Here is a 23,144-nt window from a genome sequence, read left to right as displayed (position 1 = left end):
TTCTTGTCTAAATAAGTTCTCATTAATCCTCCACGATCTCCTCTCCTCTTTTTCATCCGCCAGCTCCATCCAAACTGGACTGTGGTCCGTCAAAGTCCTAGGAAAAATCTTAGCATTCTTTACCCTAAAGTATAAATCAGTTGTAATCAAGAAAAAATCAATTCTAGAAAAGGATTGGTGTCTGTCTGAAAAGAAAGTAAAGTCTCTCTCCTCCTGATTGCGTTCCCGCCAGTAGTACATGCTGCACGTACAGGTCTTACATCTTTTGCCAGCTCAGAGTCCTCTGTAAGTTTCCTGCTTTTGTGAGAGAAGCTTTGAGTATGTAGTTTGATCCAACAGCTACAAATACATGGAATTCCTACAAAACTTACAATGTTGTATGCATAAAAATGAGGGCACTGAAGCATAACACTTCATAATCAAACTAGACCCAGCAGAACCTTGCTTCCATTAAAATGAGTGACTTATAGTTCACCTTTATGCTTCCCCATTCTGCTCCATCTCTCATTTTGCTTTCATACACCCCCAAGATCTTTTATTTCCTGCAGCTATTAATTGTGTTTCTCTGCTTTCAAAGGTCTTTTTTCCCCCTGTTCAAAAGTTGGAACTCCTGGAAAGAACTATCTTCTAAATGGGTCATATGATCTAATGGTTAATGTGATTTCATACTCTGGAGTCCAAGTGCTACAAAATGAGCAACACCTTCTTCAAGAAACAAAAATGAAGAGAATTAAGGTGCACTAGAAAAATACACAGTACTGGTTTTAAGACTTTCATAACAGAAAACAAGAGTATGATATCCTTACAGGATTCCTAGACTTCCCAACTAACTTTTAACTTGTTTACATAGCTGCCAGATTCATCCTCCAAACTATCAGAAATATTTCCATCCTGCTGCACAAATGCCCTTGTGGTATCCGCTTCATTATCCATTTGAACTGCACTGTGCTCCCGCTGGCTGATCAAAATAGTTGAGGAGAAAACCAATCCTAATTAGCAGCTAGCCAGCACTTCCTCTCTCCACATCTTTTTTTTTTTACAAGAGGAAAAATACTTATTACTCAATTTAAAGTATATGGTGAAATGGTGGTGAGTTGTCATGTCTTAGTTTCAAAGCAGGGTGGGGAGAATATTGCTCAATTTTAAAAAATCTTGGTATATATCAGGGGTGTCAAACTGCCAGCCCATGGGCCGGATGCGTTATGGCAAAACCGCGCCCACCCCATTGCCGGCAATGGAAAAAAAGTTGCGATATGTCGTGACATGTCACGTGACGTTGCGAGTTTGACACCCCTGATATATACGGTTTGATTAATAGTATATGTAACACTTGTCCTTTCATCTTATAACAAAATTTTTGTGTACCAACATCAGGTGTGTACTGCTATGATTCCAATGGCAAATGTTGCAAAGAACTGAAAGTTTCTCCTTGCATCCACACTAAAGTATTTCTATGCAAAATATTGCATAACTCACTTTGTTTGTCAGAAGGTTCCACTTATGACATGCAACCATCACAAATATGTTGCCAACGTGTCTAAATTTGGATCATGTGGCTATGGGGATGCTGCAATGGTCGTAAGTGTGAAAAATAGTCATATGTCACATTTTTCAGTGCCACTGTAACTTCGAATCATCACTAAATGAACTGTTATAAGTCGAGGACTACCTATATGCTTCTTCCAGCACGATAGTTCAAAACTTTTGGAGAAGACCAGTGAGTAGATCATTTTAACTTCTGCCTTAATTGAAATATGAGCATATCACCCCCAATGTCTATAAGCTCGTTTTGGCTGAATGCTTTAACATTAGGAACAGTTCAACAATGAAACCAATTAATTAGAAAGAAGCATTCCTTCACTGGATGCTACAAGACCACATTGCCATTTATTGGAGAAACTTTAATTTGGATTTTTAGACTGAATAAGGTGTCCAAGGAAGTTACTGAAAGAAGTAAATTAAAAGGCTGCTTTGTCATATTTGAGAATTTGTAAGCAAACCATAAGAAACGGACCCCTTATGACTCTATTACTGTAATATATGAGATCTTATAATTTCCCCATAAATCACGATCACTTCCTCAAAAGTATCAGATTTGTTGAAAAGTTTAACTGAGCTCATATAGATGACTGTATTCCCGGATGATAAAGCTAACCAGCAGCTCATGACAAGAAAATATTTCACATATAAAAAAATACTTTTTACATATAAAAAAAATCACATTCTCATTCAAAATATTCATTTGACCAAACCATTAAAATATTTTAACCATTCTCCAAGTCTGTTCATTAAGCCAGTAGTTTGCTTGACATTACAATTCACAATCTCTCTCTCTCACTCTCCCAATATATATGTAGTTATTTAAAATCCCAACCATCTGACAGTTAAATTTGGAAATGAACAGAAAACTTGAGTCATCAGTGATTACTTATCTGCATTGCACATCTGACTTCCCTTATTTTCATAAAACATTGTCAAATGCTCCTTGCCTGTGCATGTTTTTTTTCCCCTTTGCACAATCAGTTTGCAGCCAGCACTAGCCTTCTCACCCTCCCTCTCCATTTATACAGCAGAGTGCGGAGGCTTCCACTGCTTTCAAAGATTGTATTCTTCTCTTTTTGTGCATGACCTGGATAGTAGTGATTTACTGCCAGAGCACAAGAACTTGGGGTACTGTGTGATGCACACTATGCAAATCTACCTCCAATGTCAGAGGATTTAAACTAACTCCCCAATCTAGGAGGACTCATAGCTCCTGAACTCACTGGCTGGAACAGAGAGGTCAGCTGCAAAAGAAAATCTTTTGCATGTCCCTCTTCTGAAGGCCTTCTGGAAGCCACAGGTCAGTAAGTGCAGACAAAATGAGACCCGAATTGTAGACCAGCAAGACTTCATAAATAATCTTCATTGGAAGCACTGGTTCCCGTCATATAAAAGGCCTTCCTTCATGACCTAGCCAGCAGGAAAGGTGAACTCCAACCCACGCAAAATTCCTCTGGCTGGACAGGAAGCTTCAAAGGAAAGCTGTTCAAGAGAGCTTTCCCACTTCCATTCAGATACTCAATCCGACTGGGCAAAATCAAAGGGTTCAAAGGCTTGACGGAAGTCTTGGGCTGCAGCAGTTTCTTCGTCCCGTCCTGTCTGGCAGCTTCTCCAGTCTGCCCGCTCAGGCATGCCAAGGATGACCTCACTGGCCAGCACCTCCCTATGGAAAATAGCAGAATACAAACTAGTGTTACTCTGTCATAGTGTTCCAAGTTCCCAATACTGACGACTGCTTAGCCATATATTCCAAAAGCCACTTGATTTTCTGGATATCTATGTCTCTACTTGAGGATCATGCGGAGGGGTAAATGAAACCTAACAAGGAGGAACAGACGCCGAAGGGAAAAAATGGTGATGTAACCCCAACTGAGAACAAAGACAGGAGTTAGCAACTATAAAGCTACAGCTTGTCTTTACAACACTCTTTCATTCCATTTGATGGGCAAAATCCAGAGCTACGGGCTTCTGAATGGTCTATCACAGGGGTCCCCAACCACGAGTCCATGGACTGGTACTGGACCACGGCATGCCAGCAACCAGTCTGCACAAACAAGCAAAGCCTCAATCATGGGATGCAGGCAGCACACAAAACCACACACTCTCCAGTCCGTGGAAAAACCTTTCTCCATAGAACTAGTCCCTGGTGCCCAAAAGGTTGGGGACCTCTGGTCTATGAAATAGTTGGTCTTGATTATTCTATAATCTTTTTGTTATTCTTTTTTCAGCTTCTGGATGTTTATTGTGCTTTGCTTTTATTTCCTATGTTTTTTATGTTTCCATCCAAATGTAAGCTGCCCAGAGTCAATCAGTGACTTAGGTAGCTATTTAAACCACACATTTTTTTTTCAATTAAAAAAAAAGAGAGATTAAATAAGGTCAAGTAGAATAAACTAACCTTCCAAACTGCAAGGGAAAGTTTTTGCTAATACGATGGAAGAGTTTCTCTCCGTTATCAAGTTCAACATAAAAATACGGTGTCCCTGGCTGAATTATCTGAAAAACAAGAAGCATTTCCATGTAGCAATATTTTGACCATTCCCTTCCAAAGAAGAATCTGTGTGGATGACAAAAAAAAAAATACATGATCTCTGAAGCATGTTTACTAGGCTGCCAGGAAAAGGAAAGCAAGTGCCAAAGTTGTGATACAGCTGGATTTTTCCTCAGTAAGCAATTTTTCATTCATATCATTCAGGATGTGATAAAACTGGATTAAGGCTATAATTCCTTTTCTGCAAACTCATAGGTGTTTTTAAAAGGGCGACTTTTGACAAGTTACAACAAATACATGCAGGAACTGAAGTTTATGTATATTTTAAAAAAGTGATGCTGGTAATTTTGTATTCGTTATTCTGGATACATTTAGATATACTGTCAAGATGCTCTTTGTGAGAAAAAAAGGATAGTTAAATTACAGAAAAACATGTGCAAGGAGTGTTGTGAAAGGGCTATTTTTAATTTGGTTTTCTTTAAATGTATGTAGTTTTAACTGCAAGAATTACCAGCCAGTGACAATAGCTGTGGCTGAACATTTGGAACTGAGGACCATGCTGCTAGAGAGTGCTCAGACTGCGGAAGCCTGCTGCAGGAAACCCTCACTGATAGTATGTAAAACATGTAATAAAAATACACATTGAAGTTGCTGACTCAATATCCTGCCATCTGCTTACAAATAAAAGGAAAGGGCACATAAAAGAACATGCTAGGTTGAGATCCAACTCCTGCATTCCCAGAATCCCTTGCAGCAACACTCTGATATAAACAAAGGAAGCAATGGCTTAACTATTACTTGTTTGAGAGCTGAATGTTCTGGTATCTCTAATAATTCAATGTGACGTTCTTCTGCTTGACTTATGAAGGCTTCCTTAATGTCTTCAGTACTACAACAGGTCTGGGGTACAGGAACAACCTAAAAGAATATTTTCACAGCACTTAGGAATGAAAAAAGGAAGTTAAAAAAGCAATATTTAAGGCAAATTAGGAGCTCCATCATTGGGACCAAAGAGGGCCCTCAGCAAAGATTATCATCATGATGAAAGGCAAATGCCTCTCTTGCAGTCTTAAACTTATGAATGTGAAAATCGGCTGTGGGAGATGAAGTACTGAGGATTTGTTTTTCTTCTGGAATCCTCAGTTTTCTTGCCTCACTTATATTCTCTGTGGTAGCCAGATGCTGTTCAGATACTGTTTCTGGTCAGCCAGATAGAAACTACCACAATATATCACTAGAAAAACATGGTGGTATAAGCAGAACACTGTCTATGAAGAGAATGTACAGATAAAGTTTATACTGAAGAAAAGGATATTCTGTGGCTCTTAGTGCTGTTAAAATCACCAAATCATATGCAAAATATACAGAAATTTTCACTAAGTGTTGCTGTTAAAAACATCCTGCAAAGACAGAAATGCCTCACCTGGAGCTGGAGGTGTTGACTCCTATAATTCCTTTCATAAATCACACACCTTTTTCCTTTGGCTTTGAATAATTTTTTCAGCACAGACTTGTACTGATCAACTTCTTCCACTGCTTCTGAACCAAGCTCGACCATTGACTGATAGTGTCCAATGGGCAAAATAAGGACATGATCAGGTGACAAGCCCCCTTTGGCAAGGGCAAGGTAGCACTAGGAAAAGAACCCAAGAAACAGCCGATGAGAATCATTAGCACTTCCTAGCCCAGGGGTAGGCAACCTTGGCTCTTTTATGACTCGTGGACTTCAACTCCCAGAATTTCTGAGCCAGCATGGCTGGCTCAGGAATTCTGGGAGTTGAAGTCCACGAGTCATAAGAGCCGAGGTTGCCTACTCCTCCCCTAGCCAATCTCTTCATACTATTAATGTTAAACTGATAGGAACAGTATTGACATTCTGAAATGTTGTCCGAATCTTTCCACTCGCAAAGAAACAAAAATTACAGTCAGAGATAACTACTAAAAAGTCATTATTAGATGTTTTTATGCCACTTTGTAGACAAAAGAACTAGAGAGAAAACTGATTACTGCTAAACGCAATGAAGATTGGCAGGATGTTGCCAAACGATAATAAAAGAATTGCGGAAAAAGAGAGATTGTCAACATCTGATTAATAGTGACAAGAAACATGTATTATGAATAATTTTTATGAATGAAAAACAAGTGCTCTATTTCACATCAGTTTGATGAATGAACAATATTCGAAAGAGCTGCCCCTGATGTTCTCTATACATTTCCAATGAAGTCCAAATCTACTGTAAATTTTGAATATTTGTATTATGTATAATTTAGCCCTCTCATCTTTAAAGCATAGATATTGGAAAATAGATACTTACATGAGTGCCAATGGTCACCACTAAATGCTTCTCAACATCTGGGCTGGCAAGACAAAACCAGCAGGCAGCTGTTGGCAATGCTTTAAAATCAGAGAAAATAGATATCAGAAACTCAGTGTCAAAGTTTTGACAAACAGAGACGAATAAAGCAGAAGTCCGAGGCTTGGAAATTACTCAAAAAACATGTTCGTTAATAATAATAGTAGTAGTAATAATGTTGGACGGGACCTTGGACAGCCAGCCTGACCCTGGGCCAGCCGGATTGCTTCAGCTGGTTTCCATCACCCAGGCTTCCTGAATCTGATGGGAACTGCGGCCCACCGCAGCTGAACAGTTTAGCTGAGCCGCAAAGTTGAACGCTCACATAAAGCAGTGGTGCGCCCCGAGCGAGGAAGCGGCGAGAGCTTTGAGGATGCCAGTGTCTGAATTTCCGCAGCTCATGCGCAGAATTCACACCGCGCCTTCCCATTGGTGATCAAGGAGGCTAATGTGTTAAATATAAATCATTTTTTTGAAAAATAAAGAGTCAAATATTGATGAGGAATTGGAGAGAGGGAGAGAGAAAAAGAAAGAAGGAGAGGGGAGAGGAAAGAGAGCGAGAGAGGGAAAAGAGGAAAGAGAGAGAAAGAGAGAGGGAGAGAGAGAGGAAAGCGAGAGGAAGAAGAGAGAGAAAAAGAGAGAGGGAGAGAGAGAAAAAAGAGAAAGAGGGGAGAGGAAAAAGAGGAGGGAGAGGAAAGAAAGCAAGAGAGAGAAAGAGAGGGAGATAGAGAAAGAGAGAGAGAGGAAAGAAAGCGAGAGAGAGAAAGAGAGGGAGATAGAGAAAGAGAGAGAGAGGAAAGAGACAGAGAGAACTCATGCACAGCAGCCTCTATTTCTTTTTAATTAAATTCTTCAATCAAGCTTCCCACCCCTTGTGTGTGCACACGTGCACACACAAGTTTTGCAGCTCCCAGTGTTTTCTTTTCTCTGGGAAACGGGTCCAAGTGGCTCTTTGAGTGTTTAAGGTTGCAGATCCGTCCTAGATAATATCTCTCAATGTACAGCAAACAGTTTGTCTCAGATCAATAATAATACCAATAGAATCAAAGTCTTTTACCAATACAGTGAGGTCAGTCATTTTGAACTTTTCCAAGTACCTTAGTTGTTTTCTGCAAATGTATTAAATCTGATGGTCTCCCTGAGCAGTTTCAAAATAAATACAAATGAAACAAATGAAAACTATGTAGCCAACTTTGGTTTGGGCCAATTTGTAACCCTGTGCTCTTTCTTGCTCAATATTTAAAAGATAAATGAGTCTGGTACTCACGGGGCTTGAAAGGTGACCGCTTAGGTGGCTGTCTTTCTTCTCCTTTCATAGGACGTTTCTTTCCTTTAGGCTTGTTGCTTAAATCGAAAAAAAATTGGCTAGCAGCCTCCTCCTTTGGAAGCAAAGCAAAATTGGCTGTTAGGGCAAAGGACAATCCCCCCCCCCCAAAAAATGTTTTTATGTGTATTTCAGTTTGACATGTTACACATCTGGATTAAAGCTCTTTTTAAAAAGCAGCTGGAACATGAGGAGTCCCAAATACAAAAGAAGCATATGTATGTGTGTGAAATGAAAGAAAGAATGAGCGTAGCTTTTCTTATTTCTAAGGAATGTTATAAATCCAAAATTTTTAAGGAAATTTGGAAAATTGCCTACGATCAACTAATTAACCGAAAAAGGAGGGAAAATCAGTGCTATGTAGAAGAGGAAAGGAAATGGGAAAGTGTGTCTGGTTTGTGATGATGCATCCAGCCATAGATCTACTCCAAATGTTACATGGTCCTACCAATGTCCAGCAGAAGAGGCGTGATTCATTAAAGAAAGTTGTACACTTCTAAGACGGGTGTCAAATGCCATTTCATTGAGGGCTGCATCACGATTGTGGTTGACCTTGGGGGGCCAGGGTGGGCGTGGCCAGCTCAACGTCGCTCGTGTCTGGGGGCGCCTGTGGTGGCCTGGGCAGGGCTGGGGGGGGGAATCCATTGTCTCCAGCCGAGGAAAGTGAGACCAGGATGAGCACTATACCCTTGTCTACCAGAAGAGCCTTGCTGTCCCTCTCAAGCCATGCAGAGGACCCCCGGTGATGCAGGCTGCCCGGAGCCCCGGACAGTGGAGGGCAAGCGCCCAGTCCAGCCTTTCCCAAGGGGGTGCCCGGCTGCGCTTACCTCCACCTCAAGGCTGCTGCTGGTTGGCTCACTCTCCTTGGCCAAGTTGCTCATGGTGTGTGTGTGGAAGGGCAAAATGTGTGGGTCAGAGGGAAGCCCACTCCCTCTCCCTGCGAGGAGACCCGGCTATGTAACCAAAGCATCCTCAGCGATAGGATGGGAGACCACCAGGAGAGGTCAGGAGGAGGGGACAAGGGGATGGCGAAAGGGCAACAGGGCTGCTTGTGGCCAAGTGCTATGGCGGGACTTCGCTCAGACCCTTCCTCCCTCTCATTATAATCTTCCTCTCCCCTTTTCTTCTTTTTCCTTCCCTCTTCATTCTCCTTTCCTTCGTCTTCCTTACCCTCTTTCCTTCTTTTTGTTTGTCTTTCCTCTTTCCTTTTCTCCTTTCCTCTGAGCCCAACTGAATGGATTCAGGATTGAAGCAGAACTGTGTGAACTGGGCATCTCCAACCAAATTGCCTCTCTACCCTCCCTCCCTCTCTTCCTTCCTTCATCCGTTCCTCCCCTTTTCTCTCCCTCCCTCCGTTCCTTCCTTCTCCTTCTCATCTCTTTCCTTCCTTCGTGCTCAGGAAGGGGTGATGGGACGGGGCGAGATTGCCAGCACCGCCGGTGTCATGCTGCTGCTGGCTGTCGCTATTCCACATGGGCAGGGCTGGTCTCAGTGAAAGGGAAACCTTGTGGCTGTGAGGCTAGGTCAGCCAGCAGGCCATGGAGGTGCTGGGGGTGGTGGTGGTGGCGGTGACGCTGATCTACAATCTGGTTGCGTCCATCAAAGCCAGAACGCGCTCAGCCTTAGATTCATGGGGTAGCCCTGGAACCAGTGAGGAGCTGCCCCGCTACCTCTGCCCCATTCCCTGGGTATGCGCACAGGAAATGACCAGTGCTGGTGTCCTGGGTAAAGTCAGCCTGCGAGTCAAGACAGCCAGCAGGGATGCCAGACTCTGCTTGCGTGTGCGCCCGGGGGGGGGGGGGGGGCGGGGATGCCTGTCGCTGGTTCCAGGGCTGTTCCCTGGATCTAAGGCTGAGCATGTTCTGGCTTTGATAACTGGCACCAGGTTGTAGATCAGTGCCTGGTTGGCCTGGGCTGGGTCGAAGTGCCGCAGGCCGGTCCTTCATTGTTTCCAGAGCAGATCCCAGGGCCAGACGGAACCACAGGGCAGGCCGGATGCAGCCCGCAGCCTTGTGTTTGACATGTTTGATCTAAGAGGATGATACCAGAACTGGAATGCATTCATCAGAGACAGTGGCAGGGTGTAACTATTCCAGACCACTCCAAAACTGTATTACAAGTTCAGCAGGCCTAAGAGACTGGAAAATATGAATGCTGAATCCTTCTACCTTTGCATCTGGTAACTCATAAGCAAAACCTCCATCCCCAGGCTTTCGGTATGGGTTCTCGGTGGTATCTTGGGGCTGTTTGATGAGTTCTGCAGGATCCATTGAATTCATTGGAAGAATGCTGAATGCGTAGAGATACTGAAAAGAATCACAAAACAGGAACAGAGCTACAGCAAAAAACCTGCAGGGTATTGTTTAATGGTTAAGCACTTTCTAAAACCAGAGGATCAAAGTATGCATTTTCTCATGCAAACAATGAAAATTGTGTATTATCACATGGCTTTTATAACAAAGTTACAAAAGATGTAGACACACATACACACACGTCAAAAGGGTAGGACCAGCCATATGCAGCAAATTGTACCAACTAAAATAGCTGTATTTATTTGCACATTGCCACGAGGCATATAGTCAATTTGGTTTTGGCTTAGCAGATTTCATGAGTCAAGCCACTGCAATTAGCAAATCATATCACAGCAAAATGAGAGAAGTACCAAAGTAGCAGAGGCAGTTGACAGTTCACAAGGGATACTAGGAAAGACTGTAGGGGACCTGCAAGAGAGGCTGGCCATACCAAGGGAGGGATTGGTAGGGAATGTGCCTACTGGCTATGCTAAACATATAACTTTTTGTGAGCATATAACTTTTTGCCTATATTTCCAATATGCTCAGAAGGCCTTATATATTGGATACTCCTGCATAAACCTGTGGGCTTTGTGATCTGTGAGACAAAATATATGAAAGCCAATAAAGCAGTTAAAAAAAAAAGAAATTAACAATTAAAGAATTATCTCATCTTTCAATGCAAAACATCAAATGTAAAGCAACTTATGGGCTTGCTTTAATGGAAGTATTATTGTAGTTAAATTTCTTGACCAAAATTAAGCTGTGCTGCTTAGGCCAAGAAATATATCAGCTTGTAAACAACCTGATTATTCCTCTGTTCGGTTCATGTATGAAAAGGCAAAAAAAGTCTCTGTTCACCTTTCTCTTGTCAGTGTTGCCAACATCGGCCAGAGCGATGAATCTGCTGACATGTTGTGCGGATTCTTGAAGAACAGCATGGTTCCTGTAGAAAGAATTTTGCACAGATTTTAGAAAACATCCCCTGATCTGGAAGATATTCAATTGCCTTGAAGAAAACAGATGCAACAACTTTCCCACAAAAATTCTGTTTGTTTCTGGAAGCTTCAGTCTGTATAACATGTGTGCAACATGAACTTCAGTTAAAATTGTCCATGTAGTTTGTACAAATTCCATAAAAAGTTGTTTATGAGAAGAATGGAGGGCAAAACTATAAAAAGTTACTATTTGTAACTATATATTATCTCCAATATCAGAGGCATGTTTTCATATGGCAGATTCCTGGGTTATGACTGAAAGGTTTGGCATGTTCTGGTCTTGCTTATGGGTTTTCTATAAGTAATTACAGTACTTCTTGACTTACAAGCATTCATTTAGCAACCAATGAAAAACTTACGCCAGGTCCTTGCACTGTCGTAGCATTCCCACAGCTACGTGATCTAAATTCAGGCACTTGGGAATTGGCATGCATTTATGACAGTTGTACTAACTTGAGGTCATGTGATAGCCATCTGTGAACTTGCCAGCCAGATAACAATTGGGGGGGGGCAGAAGAAGAAAGCCAGATTTATTTATTGACTGCATGATTCACATAACAATTCACTTGTAAGTAATTCACTTCAAAACTATGGCAAACACAGTCACAAAACCAGGTGCAACTCACTTAACAACTGCCTTGCTTACCAAGGGAAATTCTGGTTGCAATTGCAGTTGGTGCTACTTGCAGTTAGTCACTGTGGGAACAGAATATATGATGGGATTTGATTTGATCTAGCTTATCTTTTTTCGTGCTCTTATATTTATGCAAATTACTTCATTAACAAATGTACTGAGACAACTTGGCTGCAGTTTTAGAAATGGGTTTACTGGCTACAGCAGTTATTACTCAAGGATTCACATACCTATAAGGAAGCCTTTCATAATTGATTTTCTGAAGACCAGCAAAATGGTATCTGGGCTTTAAACTTGCAGCTAGTAAAGATACTAACCCTGAACCACATTTCTTAGAGTTCACATCTCCCTGTAAAAAAACAAACCCCCACACAAATTTATTTAATTTTTATTTACAGTGGATTTATATATAGACAATATATCAATAATGCTTCCATGGTCTAAATCAGGGCTTTTCAACCTTTTCACCCATTGTACCACTTTTAGGATATGGCAACATCCTAGTACCACCAGTCGCCTAGTAAAGTGTCAAAAACTTGATGACCCCCCCCCAAAAGAAGCAAAGTGATAAAGTACAGGTAGTCCTCGACTTAAAACAGTTCACTTAGTGACTGTTCGAAGTTGCAATGGCACTGAAAAAAGTGCCCCCCAAGCCACAGCTGAGCAAGACACCTGCCTGCCCGCCCAGCCACGCTCTTCCTCCTGTCAAGGTTTACATTGTTCTGAGCATTTCTGTTGAGGATTGGCAGCGGGGGTGGGGTGGGGGGTGTTTGGTTTTTATCCCCCCCCCGTCTGCTGAGTGGTTGCAGCAGGTTTTGGTCACTTCACATGACCCTGGGACACTGTGACTGTCATAAATATGAATCAGTTGCCAAGCATCTGAATGTAAATCACAAGACCCTGGAGATGCTGCAACATTCCAGCTGATCGGCGCTTCTTCTGGGCTCAGCAGAAACGTCAGGATCAGTGCTGCTTTCCAGCTGATTGGTGCTTCTTCAGGGCTTAGCAGAAGCGCCAGGATCAGCGCCAAGCTCCAGCTGGAGCCTGGCGCTGATCCTGGCGCTTCCGCTGAGCCCTGACAGCCCTGCAGCTCCAGCCATTTCTCGCTCAGGCTTGTGCGATGCTGCCACCAGTTCAGCTCATTCCCCTCCCCCGCTACCATTTTCTAGGATGGTCGCATACCACCTGCCAGGTGCCAATGTACCACTGGTTGAAAAGCCCTGGTCTAAATCAAATAATAACTTATTAAACTGGTGTCCTGCCTGACTCTGGGTGGCTCACAACAATCAATCAAAGAAATTACATTCAGATCAATAACACATAAATGATAAAGCCAGTTTGGCCTAGAAACCAGGAGACTGTGAGTTCTACATTCACTTAGGCAAGAAAACCAGTTGGGTGACTTTCAGTCAGTCACTTTCTCTTAATTCAACCCAGTTCACAGGGTTGTTGTGAGGAAAAGAGGAGGCAAGAGAATTTGGTATGCTGGCTGCCTTTTTATTTTTACACACACCTACAGGGAGGAGGGAGGAAGAAGTAGATAGATGGAATAAAAATCTAATAATAATAAGAATGCAAGCACGATATACTAAGTGATCTCACTCTTCCTTGCCACAGCCTGGATGAAGAGGCAAGTCTTCCCAGCTCTTCTAAATAAACAACAGAGTGGGTATTGGACTTCTCAAAAAGGAAAAACCTCTCTTTAAAAGTTCCTATGAGAACAGTAATAGTTTTCCTATATTCTTGTCCTGATTTGCACTTAGTATTCTTATATTTCACCATGGGTTATTATTAATATATTTTATTGTTTCATTCTTTAGTTTACAATCGGTTTTTTCTACTGGGTTTATGCTAAAGATCAAAGTTACTTTCACTGCCAATCTGGTACATTCCAGCTGCAGATGATGAGTCTTTGTGCAAGACATAAATCCTATCATACAATTCCTTTTCCTTTCCAATGTACTACTTACTGGGCTGTTGCCAAAGATCTCTACCCCTTTGGGCCAACAAGAGGTGAGCAAGATGTCTACACCTTTGAATTCTGAGGTGGATTGCAAGGAAGTCTTGAGATCAGTCACATCCTTAGCACAAAAACAATGTGCAGGAGCTGGATCTTCTGTGGATTCAGCTCCACTGAGATAAGCAATCTGAAGTCCTGAAGCTCCGCTGAAGACACCTTTGCGTCCTATGCATATAATGGAACATAATTCAGGCCAGAGAATTTGTAGGAAACATGCTTCAACAATGGCTCCAGATCGTACATATTGCACACTCAAATGCAAACAATACATGGTTACAAACTATGTATTTTAATTGATACAGGAGGATCTCTGTTTTGTGCTGAAAGATATGAACTGCCCCTTGCCCAGTCTTTACAGAAGATGCATGTGAATGTGTCAGTGGCTAGATTCACACATCTTTCAACGGTCTTGTGCTCTGGTGTAGCATAACATTTAAATTCAGTGGCAGTCTATCATACATAAAAAGTCAAACAGAGAAAAGATTGAAGAAATATCACATTTTTTCTTCTTAAGAACGAATTGGGAGTTGCAAGATTAGATGAACCTAAGCCTTACGTCCATCTCCACCCTGAACATAAGAAAGGGGAGCTAGTCAAGGAAGCACACAAAAATGTTACACCTCAGTTCTGTGAGCTACATTTTCCACACTGAATTAAAGTTAGTGGTTTTGATCTTTAAAATCCTACACGGCATGGGGCTGAAGCACTACTTCTATCAGATTACATCTGAAGCACTACCTCTATCAGATTACATCTATTGTGGGTCCCATGACTAGGGTTAGGGTATTTCATTTGATGGGCCTTTTTTGCTGTGGCTCCCACTTTATGGAACATCTCTTCCCCTGAAATAGGCTGGCCTCATTCCTTTTAGCTTTCTGGAGGTCCCTTAAGACCTGGCTGTGTCAGCAGGCTTGGGGACACTAGGGGACTGGCAAAACATTAAGGTGGCTCCTAGGTAATTAACAACTCCCTTCTGCCTAATCTTTTTATTCTATTTGTGCCTTTTATAATTTTTTTAGTATTAACAAATTAATGTTAATTTGTATATTCTGTTTTTCATTGGGCAGTATAAAAATATGAATGAAAAAATAAATAAAACAAAATGTCTTTTGTTCCTTACAATTTCCAATGCATGAACAGATGCCAGCAGTTTTCCAAACTGCAAATAAAAGCTAGACAAAACTACAATGAATAGATGTCTCACTCTGTTTGGGGGAAATGAGGAAACAATTGTGGATACCTCAGAAAATTCACATTCTGATGTTTAAAAAAAGGACATTATTTAAACAAAGAGGAAGTTAGTCAAGGATAGTGAGAATCCCAGCAACAATCAGCTCTTTCTTACCTCCAAGGGTGGGGCTGTCAAACTGTCAGCCTATGGGCCGGATGCATCATAGCGAAACCGTGCCCACTCCATTGCTGGCAATGGAAAAAAAGTTGCGATATGTCGCGACACGTGATGTGACCTTGCGAGTTTGACACCCCTGTCCTAGGGGCTTAACCTTTAACATTGGGAATCATATGAGCTAATGCTTAGCTATGCCTAGCAAATGTCTATCATGTTACCACAAGAAGCTTATATGAGAAACTTGGAGAAAGCAGAAATTCCAACTTCAGTGGTTTCACATTTATACCCCCGAACTTAACTCATAAAAAAAAAACCTTTCAGGTTACCTAGATAAGTGATGTTCTCAGCTAGTTCACATCCGCTGATATCAGGAAAATAATGCACGGTTTCATCATTATTGGCACCCAACACGTATGTCTGTAGAGGAGCTAAAATAGAATTTCCCCAAAAGTACAATTAAAGAAAAAAATAATAACAGAAATGTATTCTATTTAGTACGAGCAAAATGTTTTAAGTCAAAGTTTTATTTTACATGACATTAATTTTTATTTTAAGAAATTTCTTGCCATTCCAGTATATGCTGTAGAGCAGTAAAGAAGAATTTTTGTGCTTCGTGCAAATGATAGTGAGGATTTTCCGTTACCTGCTATTTAAAAGCATCCCTTCTGTATTTTTGAACAGTAACACAACACAAATATATAACTATTGTATAATTCTGTTCACTACAAACATATAAGGGTTCTATTTTAAAAGGGTTTTCTCTATTTTTCCTGGGGCACAGAAGTCAACTGATGTTTCATTTCCAGTGGGTGCAGAAATATGCTGTTTTATTTCTTGGTGTATCTGATATAGTCATAATTTTGCCTGAATCAAATTGAAACATTTCTACTTTTGAGATTGTATATACTCTGTGAGCTTCTAAGTAGCTTAATAACAAAATTGTAGGTAAACATGTAGGACAGACATGTCAAACTTGCGACGTTTTGCCATTGCCAGCAATGGGGTAGGCGCGGCTTCTGGATGCGTCTAGCCCATGGGCCGGCAGTTTGACACCCCTTATGTAAAATGTTATGTAATACACATTACATTAAAGTAATAAGATGTTTATTTTGATATGAAAACCAGCAGTATGCACATTTAATTTGTGATCAAAGTATCAGTGGGAGTAGGGAATAGAAGAGAAATATTTTGGTTCAGAAACATGGGATAAAGTACATTATAGAAATATTAAAGAGAATTTATCTGAATTGGCTTTGGTATACAAATATCAATATTTCTCCTTGTCAAACTTCCTATTGTGAAGAATTTTCATTTGTTATAGAACAGTGCTTCTCAACGTTTGTGTGACGGCGACCCCCGTCACACAAACGTGCCGTGCATGCGCGGCGCCTCCCCCATGCGTGGCGCGGCGCCCCCATGCGCAGCGCCGCCAAGGGGGAAAAATGGCGGATCACCTTGTTTGGCGACCCCCGAGAAATGGTTGATCGACCCAAATGGGGTCGCGACCCATAGGTTGAGAACCGCTGTTATAGAAGAATCAGCAAGCCAATTCCTCAAGTGATACAGTCCAGACATAGGCTAATTATGTAAACAAAAATGAGGTCTAAGCTGCAGTGACAGATTTGTGAAAAAGATTCTACTACATGACCAACTGTCAGTTGCAAAGGCCACAGATCCTATTGGGCAGTCATTTTCCTTACCTTTCTTTGCTCCTGTTTGATAATCTTTCCATTCTGAATCTTGAGCAGAGCCAAAGAAGTTTCCCACACACAAGAGGAACTGTAAGAACAATTCATATTCCAGTGATTGGAATAAACAAAGGAGATACATCAAGGTGAAAACATTTCATCTTTAAAGTGCTCCCTGATCTATACATTTGCCTGCTCAATCTGGGACATCACAATGGTCTTCATGGATATTTCAGCAAGGCCATTGTTTATCAGTACTATGTGGTTGAATTTTAAAAAAGAAAGGAGCTAAGGTGCACATTTGCTTATTTAAATATTCTCCCCTTCAGGAAAGATATAAAAATTTTACTTCTTAGCAATTTCAGTCATAAAAAGCTAATTTTAAGATCAAGAGTTCAATTAAGGTAATAACTTGAAATATCTATATGAACAAAATGCTGACAAATGTTTGGGTTAAAATAGTGTAAAAGTATAAAAATGAATACAATTTTGAGATGACATAGTGAAATATTCTTTTAAAGCAGAAACAAAGATGATGAATTCAACAAGGATAGCTTTAATATACTTTTATTTGTGTATTTTCTCCATAATTCATTCTGCTGGTTTCTTTTAAAGTGGTGCACTATTTTCATTGTTTTATCATAATACTTTAAATCAGCTATAATTTGCCTAGAGAATTTGGACTATTGAGTGGATTAAAAATAGTTTAATCTAATGAAGTGATACAAATTTCAACTCCGGTCGGGCTGCTGGAACGTGCTACATTGCATCAGCTGCTGCTAAATCTGTACGTTTTGGGAGAATCCACCAGGAAAGTAGCGAGGCCCTGATTGGATCTCCATTATATTTATAGTGTATTATACTCTATTTAAACCCCATTTCAACTCTGGTCGGGCTGCTGGAACGTGCTACATTGCATCAGCTGCTGCTTAATCTGTAAGTTTTGGGAGAATCCACCAGGAAAGTAGCGAGGCCCTGATTGGATCTCCATTATATTTATAGTGTATTATACTCTATTTAAACCCCATTTCAACTCCGGTTGGGCTGCTGGAACGTGCTACATTGCATCAGCTGCTGCATAATCTGTAAGTTTTGGGAGAATCCACCAGGAAAGTAGCGGCCCGCGCGCCTGATGGCGCGCTAATTATATAACTAAAAAGCACAAACAGTAGCAGTACATTCAGGGCAAGTGTGTCTGACATCCCCTGTATCTAAGATGTCTGGCTTAGTTCAGTGCAACACCTGTTTTGCAGCTGTCTTTCGCACTACCCTTTTCAAACTTGGAAACTGTCCTATCTGTAAACAAATCACTAGCCTACAAGGACAGATCATTTACCTAGGGTCTGTAATCCGTGCTCTTCGGGCAGAAATTAGGTGTCCAGTTCAGCCCCTCTACTCTAGTAAGCCTCCGTGCTATCAGCCTCCTTTACCACAAAGATCCTGCAGGAAAAGGGCAGTGTGGACAACCGTGGGATCTGGCAGGGTGAGAGCTGTGAACCATAAACACAAAGCTTTTGCTGTGTCCCTGCACAACAGTTACAGTGCCCTTGCTGACCTTAATAGGGACACTAAGGAGACAGGTAAAGGTATTTGTGAAGATAACTCAAATAAGCAGGGGATTGTGGTCCGAGATGAAGAACTAGATTTTGACAGGGAGAAGTGTGAATCAGGTATTGCACATCAGTCATGCAAGAATAGAAAGGCTCCCAAAAAGAGAAGCTACCTTCTGGTAGGTGATTCAATTATAAGGGATGTAAATTTAGGAAAGGACACAGAGGCTTTGAAAGAGGTCAGGTGTCTTCCAGGTGCTACTGCCAGTAGGGACAAGAAGCGTATTTCTAAAATAATCAAGAATGGCAGCAAGGACTGTGATGTGGAGGCTATTGTACATCTTGGCACTAATGATCTGTCCCAAAAAGATGTACTCTCTGTGCAGAATGATTTCCAGAGCTTGGGGAAGGAACTTAGCAGAATAGGCTGTAGGCTTACTTTCTCAGAGGTTTTACCAGTGTATAAGGAGCAAAACGGAAAAGGCCAGCGCATAGCACAATTCAATATGTGGCTAAAGGAGTGGTGTAAAGGGGAAGGCTTTGGATATATTAGTCACGATGTTAGTAGCTGGTCCAATCAAAAGATGTACAAAAGAGATGGTTTGCATCCATCAAAAAAAGGGACTGAGTTACTCGGCTATAAATTCACAGATTTTCTGGAGGGAAATTTAAACTAAACAGCGGGGACAGGGAGTTAATTGATACGGAACAACCCTGTCCCCGGCAATTTAAAAACTATAGGGCTATCAGTGCATGTAGCATAGATGTGTGTGTGGACAAGAATACCAACCTTGCTATCAAGTAAAATGAAGCCTCTAATAGCAAGTGTCACATAAAGTGCACTAACCAAATAGGTGGTAAGACAATAGGGGAACTCAGGCACCACACAGGTTATGTAGAAAGGAAACACAGGGCCACCCACAAAGGACTCAAATGTTTATACACCAATGCACAGAGTATGAACAGCAAACAGGGTGAACTAGAAATTCAGGTTAATGAGGGCAGATACGATATTGTTGCCATTACGGAAACATGGTGGGATGAAACCCACACATGGAACACACAGCTAGAGGGATTTAAATTATTTAAAAGAAACAGACCAAATAAAAGAGGAGGTGGAGTTGCTCTCTATATAAGAAATAACTACATCTCCACAGAAATAGAGTACAACAATGATAAAAACTGTCTTGAATGCATTTGGGTCAATATAAAAGGGGGGGGGAATGACATTGCCATAGGTGTATACTACAGACCACCCAACCAAACAGAGGAAATAGATGAACTTTTTGCTAGTCACCTAACTAAGGTATGTAGGAAGCACATCACAATAGTAATGGGGGACTTTAACTACCCTGACATCAACTGGGAGACAAACTCCGCACCAAGTGGAAAATCAAACAGGTTCCTGGCAAACCTAGCAGACAACTTTGTCTCCCAAAAAGTAGAGAAGGGAACTAGGGGATTAGCCATTTTGGATCTAATTCTCACTAACAGAGATGAAATGATAGACGGTGTTGAAGCCATAGGAACCTGGGAGGAAGTGATCATGCAATATTAGAATTCAACATTATAGAAGCACAACCAATAGAACACAGTCAAACTAGAGTCTTAGACTTCAAGAGAGCTAATTTCAATAAACTTAGAGAGGGCTTGGGAAGGATTCCATGGATGAGAATCCTCAAGGGGAAAACAACTCAAGAAGCTTGGGAAATTTTGAAAAATGAGATAATAAAAGCACAGTCTAGCACAATACCAACAAAGAGGAAAAACAACAGCTCTCAAAAGAAACCAGCATGGCTGCATAAAGAACTCTCTGACAAATTGAAAGATAAAAAGGACAAGTATAGAAAGTGGAAAGAGGGGAACATAACTAAGTCAGAATATCAGCAAATAGCCCGAGCCTACAAAGATGAAGTGAAGAAAGCCAAGGCTCAAAATGAACTAAGGCTTGCGACCAAAGTCAAAAATAACAAAAAAAGCTTCTTTCAACATGTAAAAAACAAGAAAAAAGTGAAGGAAATGATTGGTCCATTAGTGGGTGGAAGTGGCAAGAAGGTGACAAGCAACAGGGAGAAAGCAGAACTATTTAACTCATTTTTTGCATCTGTCTTTACACAAAGGGAAAAAACAGACCAACCTATCAAAAATAGTGCCATAAAAAACAAAACAGAAACACAAGTTAAGATAGGCAAGAAAATGGTTAGTGAGCACCTGTCCAGCCTAGATGAGTTCAAATCGCCAGGACCAGATGGATTACACCCCAGAGTTCTCAAGGAACTGGCAGATGTGATATCGGAGCCACTGAACTATATTTTTCAAAGATCCTGGAACACAGGGGAACTACCAGAGGACTGGAAAAGAGCTGATGTAGTTCCCATCCTCAAAAAAGGAAAAAAAATGGATCCAGGAAATTACAGACCTATCAGCCTGACCTCAATACCTGGGAAGATCCTGGAAAAGATAATCAAACAACGAATCAACGAACACCTAGAGGCAAACAAAGTCATTACTAAAAGCCAACATGGGTTTGTCAAAAATAGATCATGCCAGACAAATCTTATTGCATTCTTTGACCAAGTGACAAAATTAGTGGATCAGAGGAATGCTGTGGACATAATTTACTTGGACTTCAGTAAGGCATTTGATAAAGTAGATCACAACCTACTACTTGACAAGATAGAAAAATGTGGGGTAGACAGAACCACCACCAGATGGATCCGTAGCTGGCTGACCGGCCGTACTCAGCGAGTGGTCCTCAATGGAACTGCATCTATATGGAGGGAAGTGTGTAGTGGGGTGCCCCAGGGCTCTGTTCTGGGCCCAGTACTCTTCAACATCTTCATCAACGATTTGGATGAAGGGATAGATGGGGAACTCATCAAATTTGCAGACGACACCAAGCTGGCAGGAATAGCCAACACTCCAGAAGACAGGCTTAAGATACAGAAGGATCTGGACAGACTTGAACACTGGGCACTAACTAACAAAATGAAATTCAATGGTGAAAAAAGAAGGTTCTACATTTAGGCAAGAAAAACCAAATGCACAAGTACAGCATAGGTGGCACCATGCTCAATAGTAGTAACTGTGAGAGGGACCTCGGAGTCCTAGTAGACAATCACTTAAATATGAGCCAGCAGTGTGCTGCAGCTGCCAAAAAGGCCAACACAGTGCTAGGCTGCATTAACAGAGGGATAGAATCAAGATCACGTGAAGTATTAATACCACTCTTCAATGCCTTGGTAAGGCCACACTTGGAATACTGCATCCAGTTTTGGTCACCACGATGTAAAAAAGATGTTGAGACTCTAGAAAGAGTACAGAGAAGAGCAACAAAGATGATTAGGGGACTGGAGGCTAAAACATATAAGGAACGGTTGCTAGAATTGGGTATGTCTAGTTTAACGAAGAGAAGGACAAGGGGGGACATGATAGCAGTATTCCAATATCTCAGGGGCTGCCATAAAGAAGAGGGAATTAAGCTATTTTCCAAAGCACCTGAAGGCAGCACAAGAAGTAACGGGTGGAAACTAATCAAGGAGAGAAGCAACCTAGAACTAAAGAGAAACTTCCTGACAGTGAGAACAAATAATCAGTGGAACAGCTTGCCTCCAGAAGCAATAAATGGTCCAACACTGGAAGTTTTTAAGAAGAGACTGGACAGCCATTTGTCCGAAATGGTGTAGGGTTTTCTGCCCGAGCAGGGGGTTGGACTAGATGACCTCCAAGGTCCCTTCCAACTTTACTACTATTACTATTACTAAATAGCCCTGTGCAGTCTGAAAAAACTATCATTATCATGACATATTGTAGCAAGGGGTTTTGATCAGTTACATGAAATGCCAGTATCCCGTCGTATCATTCCATTAGTGGAATTGCCATTGCTGGTCTGACAGATTCCACCTTCTCTATGAAGCTTCTCAGATTTTTTAGACGGTGGAATAAATGAAGTAGTGATTGGAAAAAGAAGAGAATCCAGTGCTGACATAAACAATGAACTGATTCCTCATTTGGCAGGTACTGAGACAGATTGGAAGACTATATAAGATAGAGACATTTTGCATTCTGAAGCTTCTGTGCTTGAGGATATTATCCTATGGAGCAAACTTACATCAAATGCTCCACTTTTCTTCTGAACAGCTTGAACTCTGGAATATAAAGCTCCAAATTTTCCTTCTACATCTCCACAGGCCAACCTAAGGAAAGAAACAAGCATGTCTCAAGCAGAGAAAGAGCCCCTGAATCAACAAACTATGACAGGGAAACCTGGGGGTAAAATAATCTACAAAACTACTGATAAAAGGGTTCTTGAGTGGCTGTTTTGAAGAAATGCACTGATGTGAGCCAGAGAACTCAGGAAATATCTCCATTCCCCAGGTAGCCAGAGCCCAAGAAAAGCGTGGGCTCCTCCATCTTTAATAACTTCAAATGAAGGGATTGGCCAGGTGTGGCTACTATGCTCCAGAACCACATCATTCGCCACCCAGCTCGCTTGGTTTTCTGCAGCAGCTGCCAAGATTTTTAAGTCAGTTTTCGAGCACCAAATGGAGACCAAACCTGGGATCTTTTGATCCTCAAATCAGAAACGCTGCTATTAAACTGCCACCCTTCCAAACGACCAGTGGATTCTGGAGAAAGGAAGTAAAGCTCAGTCCTTTGCGGCCTTCTTTACATTCCCATTAAGACCAGGACCTTGATTTTTAAAGTAAAGGGACTCCCTGACCACCCCTCTTCCCCTCTCGCCCTTTTTCCTCACAGGCGCAAAGGCTTCTCCGGCGCCATCACAACCGCGGCGCCTCGCTTCCGCCCGCCTTCTCGGACGCTGTGTCACAAGCAAATTGCTCCGCCGGAATCGCGAAGGACGCGAGTGGAGGCGGGAGAGTCCGTTCCGTTTTGTTAGATGC

General features: G+C 41.5%; 1 protein-coding gene across 2 annotated transcripts; it reads right to left on the bottom strand.

The window, feature by feature from the left end:
• Nucleotides 1-1,880: 1,880 nt before the first annotated feature.
• Nucleotides 1,881-23,128, bottom strand: CWF19L1 (CWF19 like cell cycle control factor 1). 2 transcript variants are annotated; one of them, XM_039338422.1, is made up of 14 exons: nt 22,997-23,128; nt 22,352-22,436; nt 16,703-16,781; nt 15,329-15,430; nt 13,605-13,819; nt 11,865-11,983; nt 10,864-10,948; nt 9,880-10,017; nt 7,655-7,766; nt 6,349-6,428; nt 5,457-5,666; nt 4,832-4,951; nt 3,941-4,038; nt 1,881-3,205 (listed from the first exon to the last, which is right to left on the bottom strand). In XM_039338422.1, the coding sequence occupies exons 1-14, from the start codon at nt 23,020-23,022 to the stop codon at nt 3,061-3,063; spliced, it is 1,614 nt and encodes a 537-aa protein (XP_039194356.1). In that variant the 5' UTR covers nt 23,023-23,128; the 3' UTR covers nt 1,881-3,060. The 2 variants fall into 2 exon arrangements, with proteins under 2 accessions (XP_039194356.1, XP_039194357.1); XM_039338423.1 differs by lacking the exons at nt 11,865-11,983; nt 13,605-13,819; nt 15,329-15,430; ... (1 more) ...; nt 22,352-22,436; nt 22,997-23,128 and adding an exon at nt 11,360-11,832.
• Nucleotides 23,129-23,144: the final 16 nt, after the last annotated feature.

This window comes from Crotalus tigris, unplaced genomic scaffold, assembly GCF_016545835.1.
Source record: "Crotalus tigris isolate CLP2741 ecotype Arizona unplaced genomic scaffold, ASM1654583v1 scf7180000017701.1507938, whole genome shotgun sequence".
Classification (NCBI taxonomy): Eukaryota; Metazoa; Chordata; class Lepidosauria; order Squamata; family Viperidae; genus Crotalus; species Crotalus tigris.
This window is presented reverse-complemented; position numbering and strand designations above follow the sequence as displayed.